Genomic DNA, 16930 nt, shown 5'->3' on the forward strand with positions numbered 1-16930 from the left:
AGGACACGCGGCGTGGAGGTTGCTAATCGCCAGGGCAGGCTGGCACAGTGCCTCTGGTCCTAACGCCCCCGCTCCAGCCGGGGCCGGGCCGGGCCGGGGAGAGGCCCACGACTGCCGCACCGCCTCCACCACCCGCTGGCAGGGAGCTAAGAGGCGCTGTCCTCAGGGAACCGCATCACTCCAGCCCAGCCGTGGGTGAGGCCGGGTCAGGATGCTCGGATCGCAGGAGGAAAAGGAGAAGCTGGACCAAAGAACTGAAGAGAAGGAAAGGCGAAGACCACGGCCAGAGGTGAAGGCCCAGCGGAGGTAGACTTCCAGGGCGCTGTCGGACTGGAGAGTCCAGACCTCGCCACATCTCCCGAGGAGCTCGGGACGCACATCGCGGACTAGAGCGCGGGAGCTTTTCTGACAGCACCATGCGCGGGTACTCCGCCGCCGGGCCCGTCTACACTGCGGCCTGGGTCACGTGGCCCGGGCGGGTCCGCCGCTGCCCTGGCGGGGGGGCAGGCGCCGGGTCGGGGGCGCGCGGGGTCCGGGGCGGCGGCGAACGGGCGGCGGTCGCCAGGTCTGTGCCCTGCGCGCTGCCCTGGCCCCCGAGCGCGGGAGCCGCCCACTGCCCCCCCGCGCTAGTCCCGCTGCGGGACGCCCGCCCTCTATATAACGCGCCCCTTGCCGGCCCGCGCCAGGCAGCCAGCCACGGAGTGGGCGCTGGAGAGCGCGCGGCGCCTCGCAGCCAGACCCCTGCCCCCGCCGCCTCCACTGCCCGAACGGCCGCTCCCTGTCGCGGCCTTTGCCGCCGGGCCCCCAAGGCCACCATGAAGACAGAGGTGTGCTCCGTGGCCTTCCTCAAGGCCGTGTTTGCAGAGTTCCTGGCCACCCTCATCTTCGTTTTCTTCGGCCTCGGCTCAGCCCTCAAGTGGCCATCTGCACTGCCCTCCATTCTGCAGATCTCCATGGCCTTTGGTCTGGCCATAGGCACTATGGCCCAGGCCCTGGGGCCCGTGAGCGGGGGCCACATCAACCCTGCCATCACCCTGGCCCTCTTAATAGGCAACCAGATCTCACTGCTGCGGGCTATCTTCTACGTGGCAGCCCAGCTGGTGGGTGCCATCGCCGGGGCAGGCATCCTCTATGCACTGGTGCCGACCAATGCCCGGGGCAACCTGGCAGTCAACGCGGTGAGTGGACAGAGGACTGGGGAAGGATGGACAGGGAACCTGGTGTGTGCTCAGGACTAGGTCCGTGCCCTTTCTCGAAAATGGGTACAACCAGAGGAAGATAGTGCATACTCTTGCCAGAAAGGCCTGGAAGAGAATCTCTGGAGGGACCACAGCACCCTGATTCACACTCACTCCTCTGCCCCCTCCGCTCCTGTTGCTCCTACCTGGTCCTCTTCTAAGGGCCTACTGCCTCTCCCCTCTACATTTATTCCTTCCGCCTCTGAGTTCTCTCTTTTCTCACGGCTTCTTGCCTCTCTTGTCTATCCTTCAGCAGAAGAGTTTTAATGTAACCTCCGAAGAGAAATGGGTTGTAATCCTGGGTGCTGGTGATGTTGGCTTTTGGTGATGTTGGCTTCTCTGTTTCCTTTTCCTCAGTCATTGTACCAGGATGGTCACACCATAACAGATGTCATGGGGATTACATTTAGGAACCATGGATGTGACCCCCCCCCACCTCCAATGCATAGTGTCTCTGTTAAATATTTGTTCCCCTTTTCCTCACCCCTGCTCCTGCCCGCTGCTGCTTCCCTACTTCTGCAGCCCCAGTTTCAACCCCACTGTCCCATGTAAACTGGGTTCATTAATCAAACACAGAGGAGGATTTTCGTGGCCATTGTCAAGCTGTGAGTCAGCCACACTGGAGAGACGGGTTTGAGGTTGGCACCAACAGCGGGTCAGGCACGGGTAGGAGGCCAGGGGCAGTTTGCAGTAGGCAGACTGGGCAGCTGCCCACAGGAGGGAGGGTAAAAGCTAGCTTGTGGGGGCTGGGGATTGGGCAGAGCCGTTGACAGGACTGATTCCAAGAAAAGCTCCCCTGACACTCTGCCCTTTGGCCACAGGCCTGAGCTTCAAGCTTCTACATACTGTGAAGTACACAGCCTCTTCAATAAATGGCCCCTCTGAGGCCGCGACCCGGCTTGGCTTCCAGGTGCTCAGGCTCCAGGTGTCTTCGGAAGCCCTGTTCCTCCTGCCCCAGCCCCAGAGCCTGAAGGCAGCAGGGGTCCTACCTAACCCAGCACCCCCCCACCCCACAGATCAACAACAACACAACGCCAGGCCAGGCTGTGGCAGTGGAGCTCATTCTCACCTTCCAGCTGGCACTCTGCATCTTCTCCTCCACTGACTCCCGCCGCACCAGCCCTGTGGGCTCTCCAGCTCTGTCCATTGGCCTGTCTGTCACGCTGGGCCACCTTGTGGGGGTGAGTGGAGCTGACATTTGACTGGGGTGCCACTTGGGGGAGGCACCCAGAAGTATTGGGACCTCAGAATGGCATCCCCTCCAGACTAGTGAGCCCCTAAGTAGAGCTTAGGGCCTAGTCTTGGTACTGGTGGACTGGCCCTACTGGGCCCCAGACTTGATCCCCCAAACCTTCTCCTGGCTGAGAAAAGATGGGAGCAAGGGGAAGTGTGGTGGGATGGTGGGGTCAGGAAATCAAGCCTAAGCAGAGGACATAAAAGAAAAGAGGGCATGGATAGAGTCCACGGTTAAGCTAACAGCCAAGATCCCTGCAGGGAACAGTCACCAGTCCTAGAAGACTGGAGTTTGAGACCTGGCTAAATCCCTGGACTGGTGTGTGACCCTGGGGAGTCTGGGCTCTATGGGAGTGAATGAGGACCCTGTCTCCTCACTGATGTCCCCATCCATCCAGATCTACTTCACCGGCTGCTCCATGAACCCAGCCCGCTCTTTTGGCCCCGCAGTGGTCATGAATCGGTTCAGCCCCTCACACTGGGTGAGTCTGGGCCTTCTTCTGACTCCTTGGCAACGAGGGCTTGGAAACCTGGCAGTGGCAGTAGAGAACTGAGCAGACTTTCTGGATGCTGTGGGCCCAGAGCTCGGGGGTTGGCCTGGGATCTGTGGCTGGAGAGAAGGGGATGGAGAAGGGAATGGGATGTGGCTAGAAGAAGGGCAGGGTTGGTGTATGTGGCCTGAGCCCCTAGAGACAAGGGGCCAGTGTGTGTCGGGGGGTATGAATGTCTGTCCTTCTAGAGAAGGAGATCTGTACTTTCTCTAGAGGTACAGAAGAGATCTGTGTTGATTTCCTGTGAGGATTTTGTTTGTCCCTCTGGGAATCTATATGTCTGTTCTCTCTAATGTTTTATTTATCAGGGCCTGTTGAGGGGTTGGGAGAGTGTTCCTATGGATCTGTCCATCTAGACAGTCTATTTGTCACCTCTTTTGTGAGCTCATGGTCACTTTATGAGGAGGGGATAGTTCTGCCCATCCCTGTCTGAGGATCTATTTCTGTCCGCTCTGATGGTTCACTTGTGTCTCTTTGGGGTGGGGTTGGAAGAGATCTGTTCCTCTCGGCATCTGTCTGCCTCCTTGGAGAGTCTGTATGTCTGTGATCCACGTCTCTGTCATTGAGGAATAAGATGTCAGTGTATCTGTCCTTAAAGCGCAAGGAGATGGTTCCCTCCAGAGGTCTGGAAGTCTGTATGTCAGTCTCTTCTCAGCACCCATGGATCTGTCCTCTGGTGTGGAAGGTCATGGTCCCTGAGGCCTGGGGCTCAGCCTCTGACCTCTGTCTGTCTCCACTAGGTCTTCTGGGTGGGGCCCATCGTGGGGGCCACCATGGCTGCCATCCTCTACTTCTACCTGCTCTTCCCTACCTCCCTGAGCCGCAGTGATCGTATTGCAGTCATCAAAGGCACCTATGAGCCAGAGAACATCGGAAGAGTATAGAGCTGACCGCCCACTGACCAGCATCAGGCAGGGACAGCCCCTGAACCACAGAAGAAAAAAGAAGAAAACTATGACAACGAAGCTTCCTTCTCTAACTGGGCTGCACAGTTAGAGATGGGAGCAGGACCCCATGATCAAATGCTCCGGTGGGGTCAGTGGCTGGGGTCTGGTGGGAACAGGGTCTCTTTGGGACAGGGCAGATTGTGCTGCTGTGGGGTCAGACCTTGGAGATTGTGAGCATGATGCCAAGCTCGCTGACTGCTTCAGGGTCAGGCCAGAAAGCAGAGGCTGCTATCTGCTCCCCACACCTGCAGACCCTCAAGAGCTAGAACCAGGCCTTAGGTGTGGAGAGTGGACCCTCCCCCAAAGCTCCTTAGTAGACTGGTTCATTGAATGCCATCTTATTTATTTCTGATCAAGGATGCACGGGTGAGCTGCTGGTGTTTGGGTTGGGGGCTTCCTAATAAACCAATGATCTCATGTTTTGCCTCCATCTCTCCCCAGAGGCCTCTCAGGATACATTGGTCCCACACCTCTCCTCTTTGTCATCCCATACCCTCTCTATGATCTCCACAGGATACAAAGAGAACCTAAGACAAGTCCTCTGTACAAAGAAGGGAATGCTGAGGCCAGAGGACTACTAGAGGATCAGAGAGATGGGGAAGTGGTGGGGAGAGAGTGAAAAGAGGAGACCAAATATAGAAATAGAATTAGAGGCCGGCGTGGTGGGGCACACATGTAATCCAGCAGCTCAGGAGGCTGAGGCAGGAGGATCACAAGCCTCCGCAACTTTAGTGAGGCCCTAAGCAACTCAGTGAGACCCTGTCTCTAAATAAAATAGAAAAAATATCTGGGGATGTGGCTTAGTGATTAAGTACCTCTGGGTTCAATCCCTAGTAGCAAAAAGAAAAAAGAAATAGGCCAGGAACAAGGAGTAAAGGAAGGGACCCCCTTTGCCCCTTTCCCACTCACCCTCGTCCCTCAGCTATGTCAAGTCCCTGCCATTTGAGAAGAGTCTGGCACAAGTGTTAGGGTGTGCCAGGCAAGGTGAAGAAGTAAACCAACCACAGACCCTCGAGATGCCAAGGAGGTGACCAACCAGGTTCTGTCATGCAAAGGAGAAACAACCCTGGTATCCCTTCTCTGCGCCTTGCTGTTTCAAAAAGGCGACATTTGGGTACCTGTCTCAGAGGAGCTATCCCATTCCCCATGACATACCAGAAGCTGCTCCTAGCCCAGTCCTTTCCCAGGTCTCTCCGGCCTCCATCTGTCAGTGTTCCCATGGTCTTCCCCTCTGCCCTTACCTGCTCTTGTCCTGAGGCCACTGATATTGCTCAGGAATTCTCCTTAACTTCTCTGAACCTCCATCTCTTAACCTGTGAGATGGGAATAAAAAGGCTTCCCTCATAAGTAGTTTTGGGGATCCAATCAGGTAAAGGGAGTAAGATGCCTGGGACTGGCTGTGAGGAGGAGAGCAGAAGCCACATTTAAATGAGCAGCTCAAGACACAGCTCAACATCACAGTTAAGAAGGCTGATAAACAGAGTTCGAATCTTGCTGCACAACTTTGGGAAACATAAGCTCTAACTTATTTGTAAAATAGAAATACTTTTACCTACCTCATGGGTTGTTGTGAAGAGAAAATGAGACAATGGGTGGAGGTGAGATGCTGCTGCAAACAGAGCCAGGCACCTCAGCAGGTGCTCATGCAGTAGTGTGAAAAGAAATCAGCAACACACATGCCTCTGCCCTCCTGACAGTGTCTGAATCTGTGCTCCTGCTTCTCTGGTATGGGAACCGCTCCTCTTGGTCTTCAGTTTTGCTTCAAAATAGGAGGAGCCAGCAGGGCCAGGAGATGTACTAGTAGGGATGGGAAAAGCTACAGACCTGGCTGGTGAGGCACAGACCACCCAGCTTTCCTCCAAACTGGGTTCTAGCAACTGTGAACAGGAGCCAGTCACTCCTAACGGCTTACTGGCTTCTGGTTAACATCATGTGGCAGAGAGTGTGTGTGAGAACCTTAGGGTCTTCCTACCCATCACCCTACCCTCAATTCTCAACCTTGGGCCACCTGCCCCAGGCCCAGGGAGCCAGTCCGCAAGTGCAAGATCTTGCCAGCAGGGGGAGACCTCATCCACCGAATCCACAGCCTGCATTTTCTCTTTCTCAAGTCTTGGAGCTGGGCTCTAAGCAGATAAGAAGGGATGCCAGGTAGAGGGCTCCAGGGACCACCAGGAAGCAGCGTATTACCAGTCGCAGCAACCCCACTACCCAGAAGGAGAGAGGAACCCTTCGCTAACTGGAAGGCTGGCCCCTTTCTCCAGCCCAGCAATTTATGATCCTTTCTCTGACAGCCCCAAGGGCCAGTGTGATAGTGAACAGTTAATCTGTGGGGATATATCCTCAGAGGTGGGTGGGGCACCCAGTCAGAGGGTCTTGAGCTTCCAGCAGGTGATGTTTGACCCTGCTGGTGGGGCAGGGTCCATATTAGAGCTTTGGGCTGTTAGTGATTAGAGCTATTTGACCAGCAGAGGATGCTGTGCTCCTGTGTCTGATCTTCCATAAGCCACTGGGTCTATGGGCTGACAAAGACCTGTGCACCCTTGAGCACACACATGCTAAACCTCACATCTCTGGTGCCCTGAGCCAAATCCAGACCTTCAGTATTACTTAAGGGGTTGCATCTTCTGTGTGTGTGTGTGTCCCCCTTCCCTCAGCACAAACAAGGTCATTCCTGATATACAGAGCTGTAGCAACCCTCCCCCAATGTTTACTCTCATAGGATCACTTGGAGACCAGACCTATGAGCCTGGCTTCATGTATCCTTGGGGAGGCACACACATGTTTAGTCATATCCAAGCACACACATACTCAGTCCCCTCCTACCTGAAGATGGGACCCAAGAAGAACCTACATTTTCGCTAAAAGGCTTCTCCTCACCTTCATCTCCCCTACTCATTTCCCCAGGGGCTGCAAGTTTTCACCAGTGAATGGTGGACATGGTGATATGATGGAGAGATGGAAGAGGCATAAAGGTGGGCAATGGACAGAGTCTGGCTGTTTAGATGAATGGACAGGAGGAGGGATTGCTGGCAGAATCAGTTTTCTTAACTCCTCTCAGTCTTGGCAACCTCCTCTATCAAGTATGGGTGAGGATATCAGACCTCCCCCTCCCTAACTTTAAATGTTTTGTAGGTATTAGTGAGATGCTGCACAAGAAGCCACCTTGATCTTCCCTTCCTATCATGTCTTTATTCTCTCTCCTCCCCTCTCTCCTGCTCTCCCTATCTTCTCCAAACCCTGAGAGGGTCTCAATCAGAGCTCACAACTACAGGCAGCCTAGTGTAGGGTTTTGACAAGGTCTGGGGGTAGCTGGCAGAGGCAGGCAAAGTCAGAGTTGGAGCAGGCCCCAGGTGGATGCCCACCTGCCCTCAGCAGGTATAGGACCTCCTTGACTCAGGTCAGCCATGACCCAAAGAGGCTATAACTGCAGGTCAGCTGGGGGAAAGGGCTACCACTGCACTTCATGTTCTTAGCCTCTAGGGCCCAGAGCATGGGCTTCAGAGTGTCTTGGACCTGCCATAGCAACCAGGACCTTTCTTTACCCTAGCCCAGTCCCCACAGTTGTCTCACTGAAGAGACATTTTGTGATTGGAAGCCACTTTCCCAGATATCAGCTCACTTACTCCTACCAACACATGGGGACAGGGGGATTATCATCCCTATTTTATAGGTGGGGATACTGAGGTCACAGAAGCTAAATGATCAGTCAGCAGTACAGGTGGCAATTGCAAAATGCTTTTTTGTTTTATTTTATTTTTGTTTTATCTGTTTGAGATCAGGTCATGCTGTTTCCCAGAATGGTCTTGAATACATGAGCTTAAGCAATCTTCCTGTCTCAGCCTCCCAGGTAGCTGGAACTAGTCAAGTACCACTGTGCTAGACTGCACAGTGCTTTTACTTTTCTTATCACAAGCTCTCAACAGATAGGTATCACTTCGATTTGGTGCCTGTTTTACAGGTATAGAAATGGAGGCTAGGACAAATGTGGGGACCTGGTAAGTGTCCACCAAGCCCTCCACTGGCCCTTTTTGAGGGAAGTGAATGGGAGATAGGCCCTTGAGGTATCCTGAGACACCATGGTGCCCCTCATCCATACTCCTTCCTATCTTGGGTGTTTGTTGGATGGCTCCTCTGTGCTAGACAGGGGCGGAATTCTGCACTGGAAGCAGAGGCCACCACTGACCCCAGGCTCTGCTCAAGCCTGACTTCTCTATGAAGCTTACCCTGATCTTGCTCAGGGGAGAAACCAGGACAGGCTTCAAAGAGGAATTGTACTTAAGCAAAGTCTTAAAGGAGAGACAAGGAGGAAAGGAATTCCAAATAGTGTGTGGAGGGCTTAAAAGCTCATTTTGGGAAACTTTATAAATGTTTGGCCTAATTGGAGTAAAGGGGGTAGGATGCATGTTGAGAGAGGTCCTTCTTTGCATGTGAGAGATGGATTCAGACTTGAACCTGAGGCACTAGGGAGCCACTGAAGGTTTTTGAGCTGAGGAGTGATGTGACCAGAGTGGCATTTTGAAATAATCTCTGGCTATAGAGGTGAGTATTATGGAGGGGCATGGTTATATTATAGTCTAAGAGCCCAGGAAGGTTAAATGCAGCAATCCTGAGATAAAAAGAGCCAAACTGAGCCAGTGGCAAATAGGTATAGGAAGAGGTAGCAGATGAGAGAAAGAACCACCAGGAGCCTGGCCACTCAGTTGAGAGTTGAAAGAAGAGGAGGTGTCTGGATCATTCCTGGTTCTGGCCTAGTCATCTGAGTGAATGCAGAGCCACTAGGGGGAGATGTAGCAAACAGAGACAGTTGGAGGTGAAATGGGGTGGCGCATGGACTTGGAGTTCAGGAGAGCGGCTGGGGCTGGAGGCCATGCTGAGACCACAGTCTATGGAGAGTATGAAGGCCACTTACCCACATGAGACTCCCAGGCACCATCTCATTGAGAGTGAGAAAATCAGTGATTCAGGAGCAAAGATCTGGGAGTAAAAGTGAGCAAAAGAGGAGCCAGTCACAGAGGCAGAGGTAGGAAGAACCTATAGATGGCTTTGCCTCCTAAACCAGGATACCAGAGGCTTCAAGAGTGAGAGGTGAAAAAAAAAAAAAAAAAAAAGAGTGAGAGGTGATCAGCAGTGCATGTGCCACATTGAGTCAAAGGGGAGGAAGGCAGAAGAGGTTGCACAGTGGTCTGGGCAGAGCAATTTCAGTACAGGATGGGGGTTAGTGTAGTGTGCAAGTGACTGGAAACTTGATTCCAAACCATGATTTTTCCTCTGCCCTGGCGGCTACCCAGGGACATTACACGTAAGAAGCTAGGGGAGATAAAGGAGTGAAAGCCATAGTTGAGAATGACCAAGAGCAGGCCCCAGTCACTTAAAGGGAGCCAAGACACAAGGAGCCTCTGACGTGGATAAAGAAGGGCACTCATGGGGACCCAGGGCAGCTGTAGGTGAGCCCATGACTGGGAGAGAATGGAAGAAGTTGGCTTGATAGCCTGGCTTTCTAGGTAGGATGGGAGGCACAGGTTGGCACTCTGCTGCAAGACAGCCAGAGTGAGCTAGTATTTGAAGAGTCAGGGAGGTTTGAAGAATGGAAAGGAGATTCACCTAGGGATGGTGGAAGGATTGCTGAGCAGAGCTGCAGCCCCTGCTGAGACCAGACAGACGGTGGGAGCAATTGGCATGGCTGGCCAGTCTCTCCAGCAGTGCCCAGAAACAAACATGGGGGCAGAGAAGTGTGGAGTAAAGTGAGGATGGAGCCATGCAGCTGGGGCAGGGTGGAGAGAACAGGGAGCTGCAAGTAGGGCCCTGGCAAGAACCTGCTCAGGGTGAGATGCCAAGGAGTCCTCCAGCAAGGATAGCTGGAAGAACAGAAGAGGATGGGTGAGGAATTTTACTGGGACTGAAGGAAGAGAGGAGGAAAGTGGAGCTTGTGGACCAGAGTTGGGATGTTTCCCTTGTTATCAGAAGACCTCAGTTCCTGAAAGGACAGGTCTAAAGCTGTAGGAACAACATGCTGAAATGAAACAGACATCAAAGTCATCTGCCTCCAGGAGGCCAAGAAATTTTCATTCACTCACTAATTCAACAAATATTTATTGAGGACCTACTATTGCCAATTTCTGCAAGACACTTATACATAGGGATGAAAAAACTTGGCTCCTGCCCCCTAAAAGCTCACCACATGGTTGGAAGTGTGTGTGTGTGGTGGGGGGGGACAATATTAACACCACAACACCCTGTATATATGAAAATGTCTAGGCATGGTGGGAACACACAGAGGGTCCTCACCCAGAAGAGGAGCAAGTGACATGGAAGCTGAGCCTTAGGGATAGTTAGGAGTCACCCAAGCAAAGAGAGTGACAAGAGCTAAAATGAAGCAAGAGCATCTTGCCAGCAGCGACAGCAGGTGTTCTTCTGGTGGGACCAGAGGGTAAAGGACAGGGCAAGGAGAGGGTCAAGGGGAGGCAGGAGGAGCAGGATCCCAGAGGACCTCGTCAGCTAGGCACAGAGCTTCTAGAGGGATGGGAAGCTTTGCAGGGATTTCAGCACGGGAGCAGCAGGATCAGATTTGCATTTTGGAAAGATCACTAGGGCTGCAGTGTGGAGAATTGATTGGAGCAGAGCAAAGGAGCAGAAGACTGACTAAAGGCTGAAGCAAGGCAAGAAGAGGGCACAGTCATTGTAGGATTCAAAATCAGCAGGACTTTATTCTTTCAGTGGACAGGGAAAGGAGGGAGGGTCAAGGATGCTTCCCAGTTGCCACCAACTGAGCTGGAGAAAAAGGGGAGTGCATGGAGGGGGGATGGTGAGGAACTGATTTTGAGACAAAAATCAGAGGACAATCAGGTGACCTATGTGGGCGGGTGGATATGGTCAGGGGCAAGGACAAAGCAGGTATGGGTATTCTTTCAACAGTTCTTCAGATTCTTCTTAGAGTGGAATACCTTTGTTTATCTTGATATGCTGCTGTGGGTGAAAGGGGAGAGGCTAGGTATGTGTGACCTTAGGGCTACTATAGCCACAAAAGGTTATCCTGCTAGGTATGAGAGAAGAGAGGAATGTTTTGAGTCCTGAGAGGGAGGCAAGCAGGGGGAAGGCAGAGAGCAGAAGAAGTGTGTGAAGGGCCAGTGGAAATTCCCACTGGTGGACAGCAGAGGTGCCCACTGCTGCATGTGGCGATTGGTGCAGCTTGAGTAGCTGTGGATAAACCCCTCCTTCATCATCCCCTTCTGTGCCTCTGGCCCACACCCTTAGGAAAGTTGACTCTACTGACATCTGCATTCTGTGAATGAAGTTTTAAGTGGGAATGGAGGAAAGAGCTCAATTTCACAACTGGGTTTGTGGTGGGGTGCAGAATAGGCTCAACCCATTTGGAGGCAGAGAGGATAGGAGAGCAAAAGCTACTATAAATGCATAAGAATCTCTGAAGCAGGCCTTGGACTTGGGATCTGAGTGATCTTGCTCTGTCTAAACAGACACTGGGAACCTAACCACAGTTGCCCCTGTGCCCGCAGCCCTTAGGCGAGACCTCTGGCAGCGCAAGTCAGGTGGGTCCTGGGGTGAAAAACCTCCTGGGAAGTTCCAGCTCAGCACCCTGGGACTCCTCCTTATCTGCCTGCTCCCTCCTCTCAGGTGAGCTCAGGGTGGAGCAGGCACGTGAGCACCACCTCTCATTCCACCCTGGCACTTTCCACACACCCAGACATAACTCCACCCGCAGGCTCCCTGCCAGTCTGACCAGCTCAGTCCTTGGGACAGCAGTGTGGTGGAGGAGTGCAGTGGGGTGCTGAAGTCTCAGAGAGTGAGACAGCTAGAGTCACACAGAGACAAGAGACCAGGGGAGACAGAAGAGAACAGAGACGAGGAATAGAAGAGAAGCTCCTCGAGAAAAAGAGGTGACACCAAGGCACAAGACACCAGAGCATGGAACCAGGGGTGTGCAACAGGGCTAACATGCTGGTGTGTAGGCTTTGGACAGCTGTTAGTCGAGCACTGTTTGCCGAGTTCCTGGCCACCGGGCTGTATGTATTCTTTGGCGTGGGCTCGGTCCTGAAATGGCCCTCTGCACTTCCCTCGGTGCTGCAAATTGCCATCACCTTCAACCTGGCCACAGCCACAGCTGTTCAGGTCACCTGGAAGGCCAGTGGAGCCCATGCCAACCCTGCCGTGACACTGGCCTTCCTTGTGGGCTCCCACATTTCTCTGCCCCGGGCTGTGGCCTATGTAGCTGCCCAGCTGGCAGGGGCTACTGTGGGGGCTGCTCTGCTGTATGGGGTCACTCCAGGGGACATCCGAGGGACCCTTGGAATCAACATGGTAGGTGCAAGGAGGGGCATGTGGCAGGTGCTTGGGCAGAGGGTACCCACAGGGCCAGAAGGAGAGAGTTGAAATAGTTGATAAAAGTGAAGGGCTAGACCCAAACAGAAGGAAGGGAGAAGGAAATAATTAGGCCATGTGCTCACACCTGCTCTGAGCTGGGCCCTGGGACCCAGGGAAATCAGACTCTGGTCTTCATCTAGGCAGAATGGGATTGTAGTATGAGGAACAGAAGAAGGGAGAAGCCACACAAAGGGGGACCAGATATCTAAGGGTAGGTGTAGCCAAGGGAGAGCTGAGCCTGTGGGTAGAACAAGCAGCCCCTGTACCCGTTCTTTTTCCTCCTTAAGCTCCAGCCTGTGTGTTTTGCTCTTCCATTTTCCCCAGGTTCCTCCCTGTCCAACACCCTGAAGCCTGCCTCACTTTCCACACCCCATTTTCCCAATCACTTTTGTTCCACCTGCTTCCTCAAATTCTCCTTCTACTCCTACCCACTGGTCTACTCCCATTCTACTTAAAACATGCATCCCCAGCATCTCAAGCCTTCCCTTTCCTCCCAGTCCTGAATGCCTGTGCCCCTTCCTAAACCATTGGCCCCAACCAACTGGTGAGGTGCAAGAGGTGCCACTCACCTCTGCACGAAGCAAGTATCCAGGGATTATATGATCCCACTGCACAGATCTCCTTAGCTCCTAGAGCTGGGTGCTGTGAGGTATCACCCCCTACAACTGAGGAGGAGACAAGCCCAGAGGGGTTCACTGTTCTGTGGGCAGAGCCCAGGTGCACTCAGTATAATCCCCTCTGCCAAGGTCCACAACAGCTCCTCAACTGGCCAAGCGGTGACAGTGGAGGTGATTCTGACCCTGCAGCTAGTGCTCTGTATCTTTGCTTCCACGGACAACCGTCAGGCGTTGGGCTCCCCGGCTGCCATGATTGGGACCTCTGTGGCATTGGGCCACCTCATTGGGGTAAGGGACAAAGAGGATATCATATGCATGCACACATTGAGTCCTTCTTTGGGGAAGTTACAGGGCCCTGAAGGCCAGGAAGTCTCTCCCCTGGAGCCTTTATGTCTTGGAACCAAGGCAATGTCTGGTATTACAAGTTGATGATATAGCCCAGTAAAATTAGGCTGGGGGTGGGGTCTCTGAGCCAGGACAGAGGGAACTGTCCTTTCCCAAGCTGCCTCAAGTCCCCTCACACCCTGACTGGGCACTTGCTGCTCCCCAGGTCTACTTCACTGGCTGCTCCATGAACCCAGCCCGTTCATTTGGTCCTGCTGTCATCATTGGGAAGTTCACAGTCCACTGGGTGAGACCCTCTGCTGGGACCCATGGGGAAGGGAGAGAAGGCCTGAGCAGAGGCCATAGAGATGATAGGACCCCAGAGTGAGATAAGGGCCCCCCATCAGGTCATTTAGATGTGGGTGTGAAGGTCTCCCTAAACTTGGAAGGCCAGGGTGAGTATTTGGTTTGTACTTCGTCTCTTTCCAGATCCAACAGCCTGAAGCGCCTAGTGAACTAGCGAGAAATAGACCAGAGCAGGAGCTGCAGTCTTGGCCCATGCTTTATGTTCTGACTGTTTCCTTCTTTACTTTCTCCAGCTGGACCAATTTTCAAACTTGAATAAAGAAAAAGACAAACAGAAATAGACACACCAGCAGAGACAGAAACAGCAATAGCCAGAACTTGGCTAAAACGGGGGAGTGAGAGGAAAGAGGCAGGAGTGGATGAGGAGACTGGTCACAACCCCTAACCATGGCTGCATAACCTGGGCCAGTCTCCTTGAAAGCAAGGTTCCCTCAACTCATGGGCTCAGGAGGCAGGATTTGTGGTTCTCAATTTACTCTCGTAGGCAGAGTTCTGGTAGGCCAAATCAGCACTAGAAAAGTAGACAAGGTCCGAAAGCTACCTATGATCCTGATAGCTCACAGATGGGTATGCACTTTTGTATCCTCAGATCTTCTGGGTGGGACCCCTGACAGGGGCTGTTCTGGCTTCACTGATCTACAACTTTATCCTGTTCCCTGACACCAAGACCCTGGCTGAGCGACTGGCCATCCTCATGGGCACCACAGAAGTGGAGAAAGTAGGGGTGGAACCCCAGAAGAAAGAATCCCCGTCCAGTTCAGGGGATGCTGAAGTGAGTATGAGACAGCACAGGCCTTGGCCCCTCAGGCTTCAGAAAGGAGCCCTGCAGTAGGGCAGCTTGTCTCCTATACCCTGACATGAGGCTTTCATGGTGGGTGGATTGTAAGGGGGGTCAGGAGGTTTGGTCTCTTCCTAACAGGGTAGGCCAGGGATGTGTGTGTGGGTGGGGGGGGGGGGTGCCAATCACTACCTCTGGCATTACATTTCTTTCTTTCTTTCTTTTTCAAGATGGGACCTCACTATGCTGCCCAGGCTGGCCTTGAACTCGCAATCCTCCCATCTCAGCCTCCCGAGTAGCTGGGATTACTGGTGTGCATCACCACGCCTGGCCACCACATTTATAGACAGAATCTGGGAGCAAATCTTTCCAATTCCCTCCCCTAGGCCTTCTCCATCTCTTAATGGAACAGAGCAGTGGGAGGGAGAGGACTTTATGAAAGCCCCCCCTTCTCTTACCCAGCTGGACCTCAGTGGGACTCCTGAGTCCCCAGATCCCTATCTTAAGGAAGAAGAACTGGAGATCAGACAGCCCTTCTGTCCAGACTCTCACCAGGGGACTTCAGGGAGGTCCCACCCAGGGAGCCTTTGGGGAGGAAGGGACAGGCTTCTAGGAAGAACTGGGCCCTTGAGAAAGCCTCTGAGCTCTTCAGAGGAATTTCTCTGTCACTAGGTGTGGTTTTGGGGGCTATGATTCTCCTATGTCTGATAGGGGAATCATTCCCCTATGTCTGACTGGGGGCTTGCTGAAGACAGAGATTACCCTGGAAGGTCCCCAGCCTTGGGAAGAGTTGTCATATTGAGGAATCTTTCCTCTGGCTGGCAAAGGGACAGGATATAAGAAGGAAGCTCTAGGCTAGACCAACCTGACTCAGAGCATGATCTCCCTTAGGAGTTTGCCTAACCTTCCACTCCTCAGCCCATCACAGGACCCATCCTGACAGGAGAAGCCCTCATTCCTGCCCTCAGTTCATGACCTGGGCCAAAAGAAGCCTCATTCTCAGTATCCAGGATCCCTAAAAAAGCTGTTGAATAAGTCCTAGGGACTGTGGAAACAGGAATCACCCAGAACCAAAAACTCAAGGTTCAGTACCTCTGAAAGATTATTGGAGGCTGAACTGGTGTGCCAAAGTTTAAAAGTTGTTAAAAATTTACTAAACCCATGACTTGGGGTACAATCTGGCTTTCAGATTCTCCAGCTGTAAAATGGGCACAAATCCTCCCCATGGTCTGCTATGAAAATAAGAGGTTAGAAAATGCTTTTGGAAGTTCAAATGCTAGAAAAACAATCCCAATAAATGATGATTATTATTGCTTTACTGTAATTACTGGGTTTGAATACAATTGCTGTTGGTAATCAGAGGGAGGAGGGAAGAAGGGAGAGGGAGATGATTAAGAGGGAGGAAAGAGCAGATTTTGCTTCTCTTTCATTGGCTCTACTTATCAGGGCCCTGCCTCCTCTCTTGGGCCTGCTGACCTGGAAACTTTGTGGGTGTAGGGGACTGGGGGAGGAACTCTGAATTAAGACACAAGCCAATAAATGTCAGTTCTTCTCATCTCTATGGTGCCCATCACCATGGTACCCCGAGATGTAGCAACCAAATCCATAAAAAAGGTCTTTTTCCATGATGTTTCTCAAGGAGCTGGGGATGAGCTAAATTCTTCTGAACCTGTCTGTGACCTGTGCAATAACTGAATCCCTGAGGCCTGTAGCCCCAGAAGCCTTGCTCAGTGTTCTGTACGATTTTCAGTGCACAGTACTGTTTTCATCTCTCCCAGCTGGTTCCACTCATCTATCCTCATGGTTTCTCAGAGCCCAGGGCTTCCTGTGCCCTTTTATGAGCAGGGATAGCCTGCTCATATAGTATGTATGTGTGCATGCATGTATAAATGTGTGTGTGTGTGTGTGTGTGTGTGTGTGTGTGTGTACACAGAGGATGTTATTGACTTGCTAAAGGTCACCTGGCTCAGTTGCATAGACCCCTAAGGTCTCCCTAGCTCCCAGCTTTGAATTTTCCAAAATAGAGCTCTGGGGGACTTATACAAACTGCAGCACAGGAAAGGAGGGGAACAAGAGGGTTGAAGGGAGACAGGGAGGGTGTTCCTTCGGTAGGCTCTTAAGCTCCTTGACAAATTACTTCTGCGTCCTGAGAGCCAAAAACACACTGGGTGCTCAATAAAAGTTTGATGAATGAATGACTGAGGCTGGGCAGCTGGGGAAGGAGAGGAGGCAGTAATTGATCAAGAGGAGGAAAATTCAGAGGAGTTACAGCTCCAAATGAGCCAAAATGACAGCACCAGAGAAGCCTCTACTTCTAGGCAGGAGTTGGGAAAAGGCACATAGCTAAGGGTTTGAGTCTCCACCCACCATTCCAGTCTTCCCTCCCTGTCCCAGAATTTACAGGCCCAAAGGGTAAGAATTGTTGCCTGAAGGGAAAACTGGGGGCTGCTTTGACTGATAGTTCTTTAGCACTGTTTTCTGTCAGGATAGTCTAGAGCAG

General features: G+C 52.5%; 2 protein-coding genes across 2 annotated transcripts; both read left to right on the forward strand.

The window, feature by feature from the left end:
• Positions 1–221: 221 nt before the first annotated feature.
• On the forward strand, positions 222–3931 carry LOC308658363 (aquaporin-5-like). Its single transcript, XM_081310915.1, has 4 exons — positions 222–1178; positions 2255–2419; positions 2870–2953; positions 3763–3931. The coding sequence occupies exons 1-4, from the start codon at positions 417–419 to the stop codon at positions 3904–3906; spliced, it is 1155 nt and encodes a 384-aa protein (XP_081167041.1). The 5' UTR covers positions 222–416; the 3' UTR covers positions 3907–3931.
• Positions 3932–11889: 7958 nt separating this feature from the next.
• On the forward strand, positions 11890–14729 carry AQP6 (aquaporin 6; the record flags this gene model as incomplete). The annotated part of the gene is made up of 5 exons (XM_081311257.1): positions 11890–12282; positions 13092–13250; positions 13513–13593; positions 14242–14424; positions 14661–14729. The coding sequence occupies 5 exons, from the start codon at positions 11890–11892 to the stop codon at positions 14727–14729; spliced, it is 885 nt and encodes a 294-aa protein (XP_081167383.1).
• Between the last annotated feature and the right edge of the window lie 2201 nt (positions 14730–16930).

This window comes from Spermophilus citellus (assembly GCF_964194105.1).
Source record: "Spermophilus citellus genome assembly, chromosome: 10".
Taxonomy (NCBI): Eukaryota; Metazoa; Chordata; class Mammalia; order Rodentia; family Sciuridae; genus Spermophilus; species Spermophilus citellus.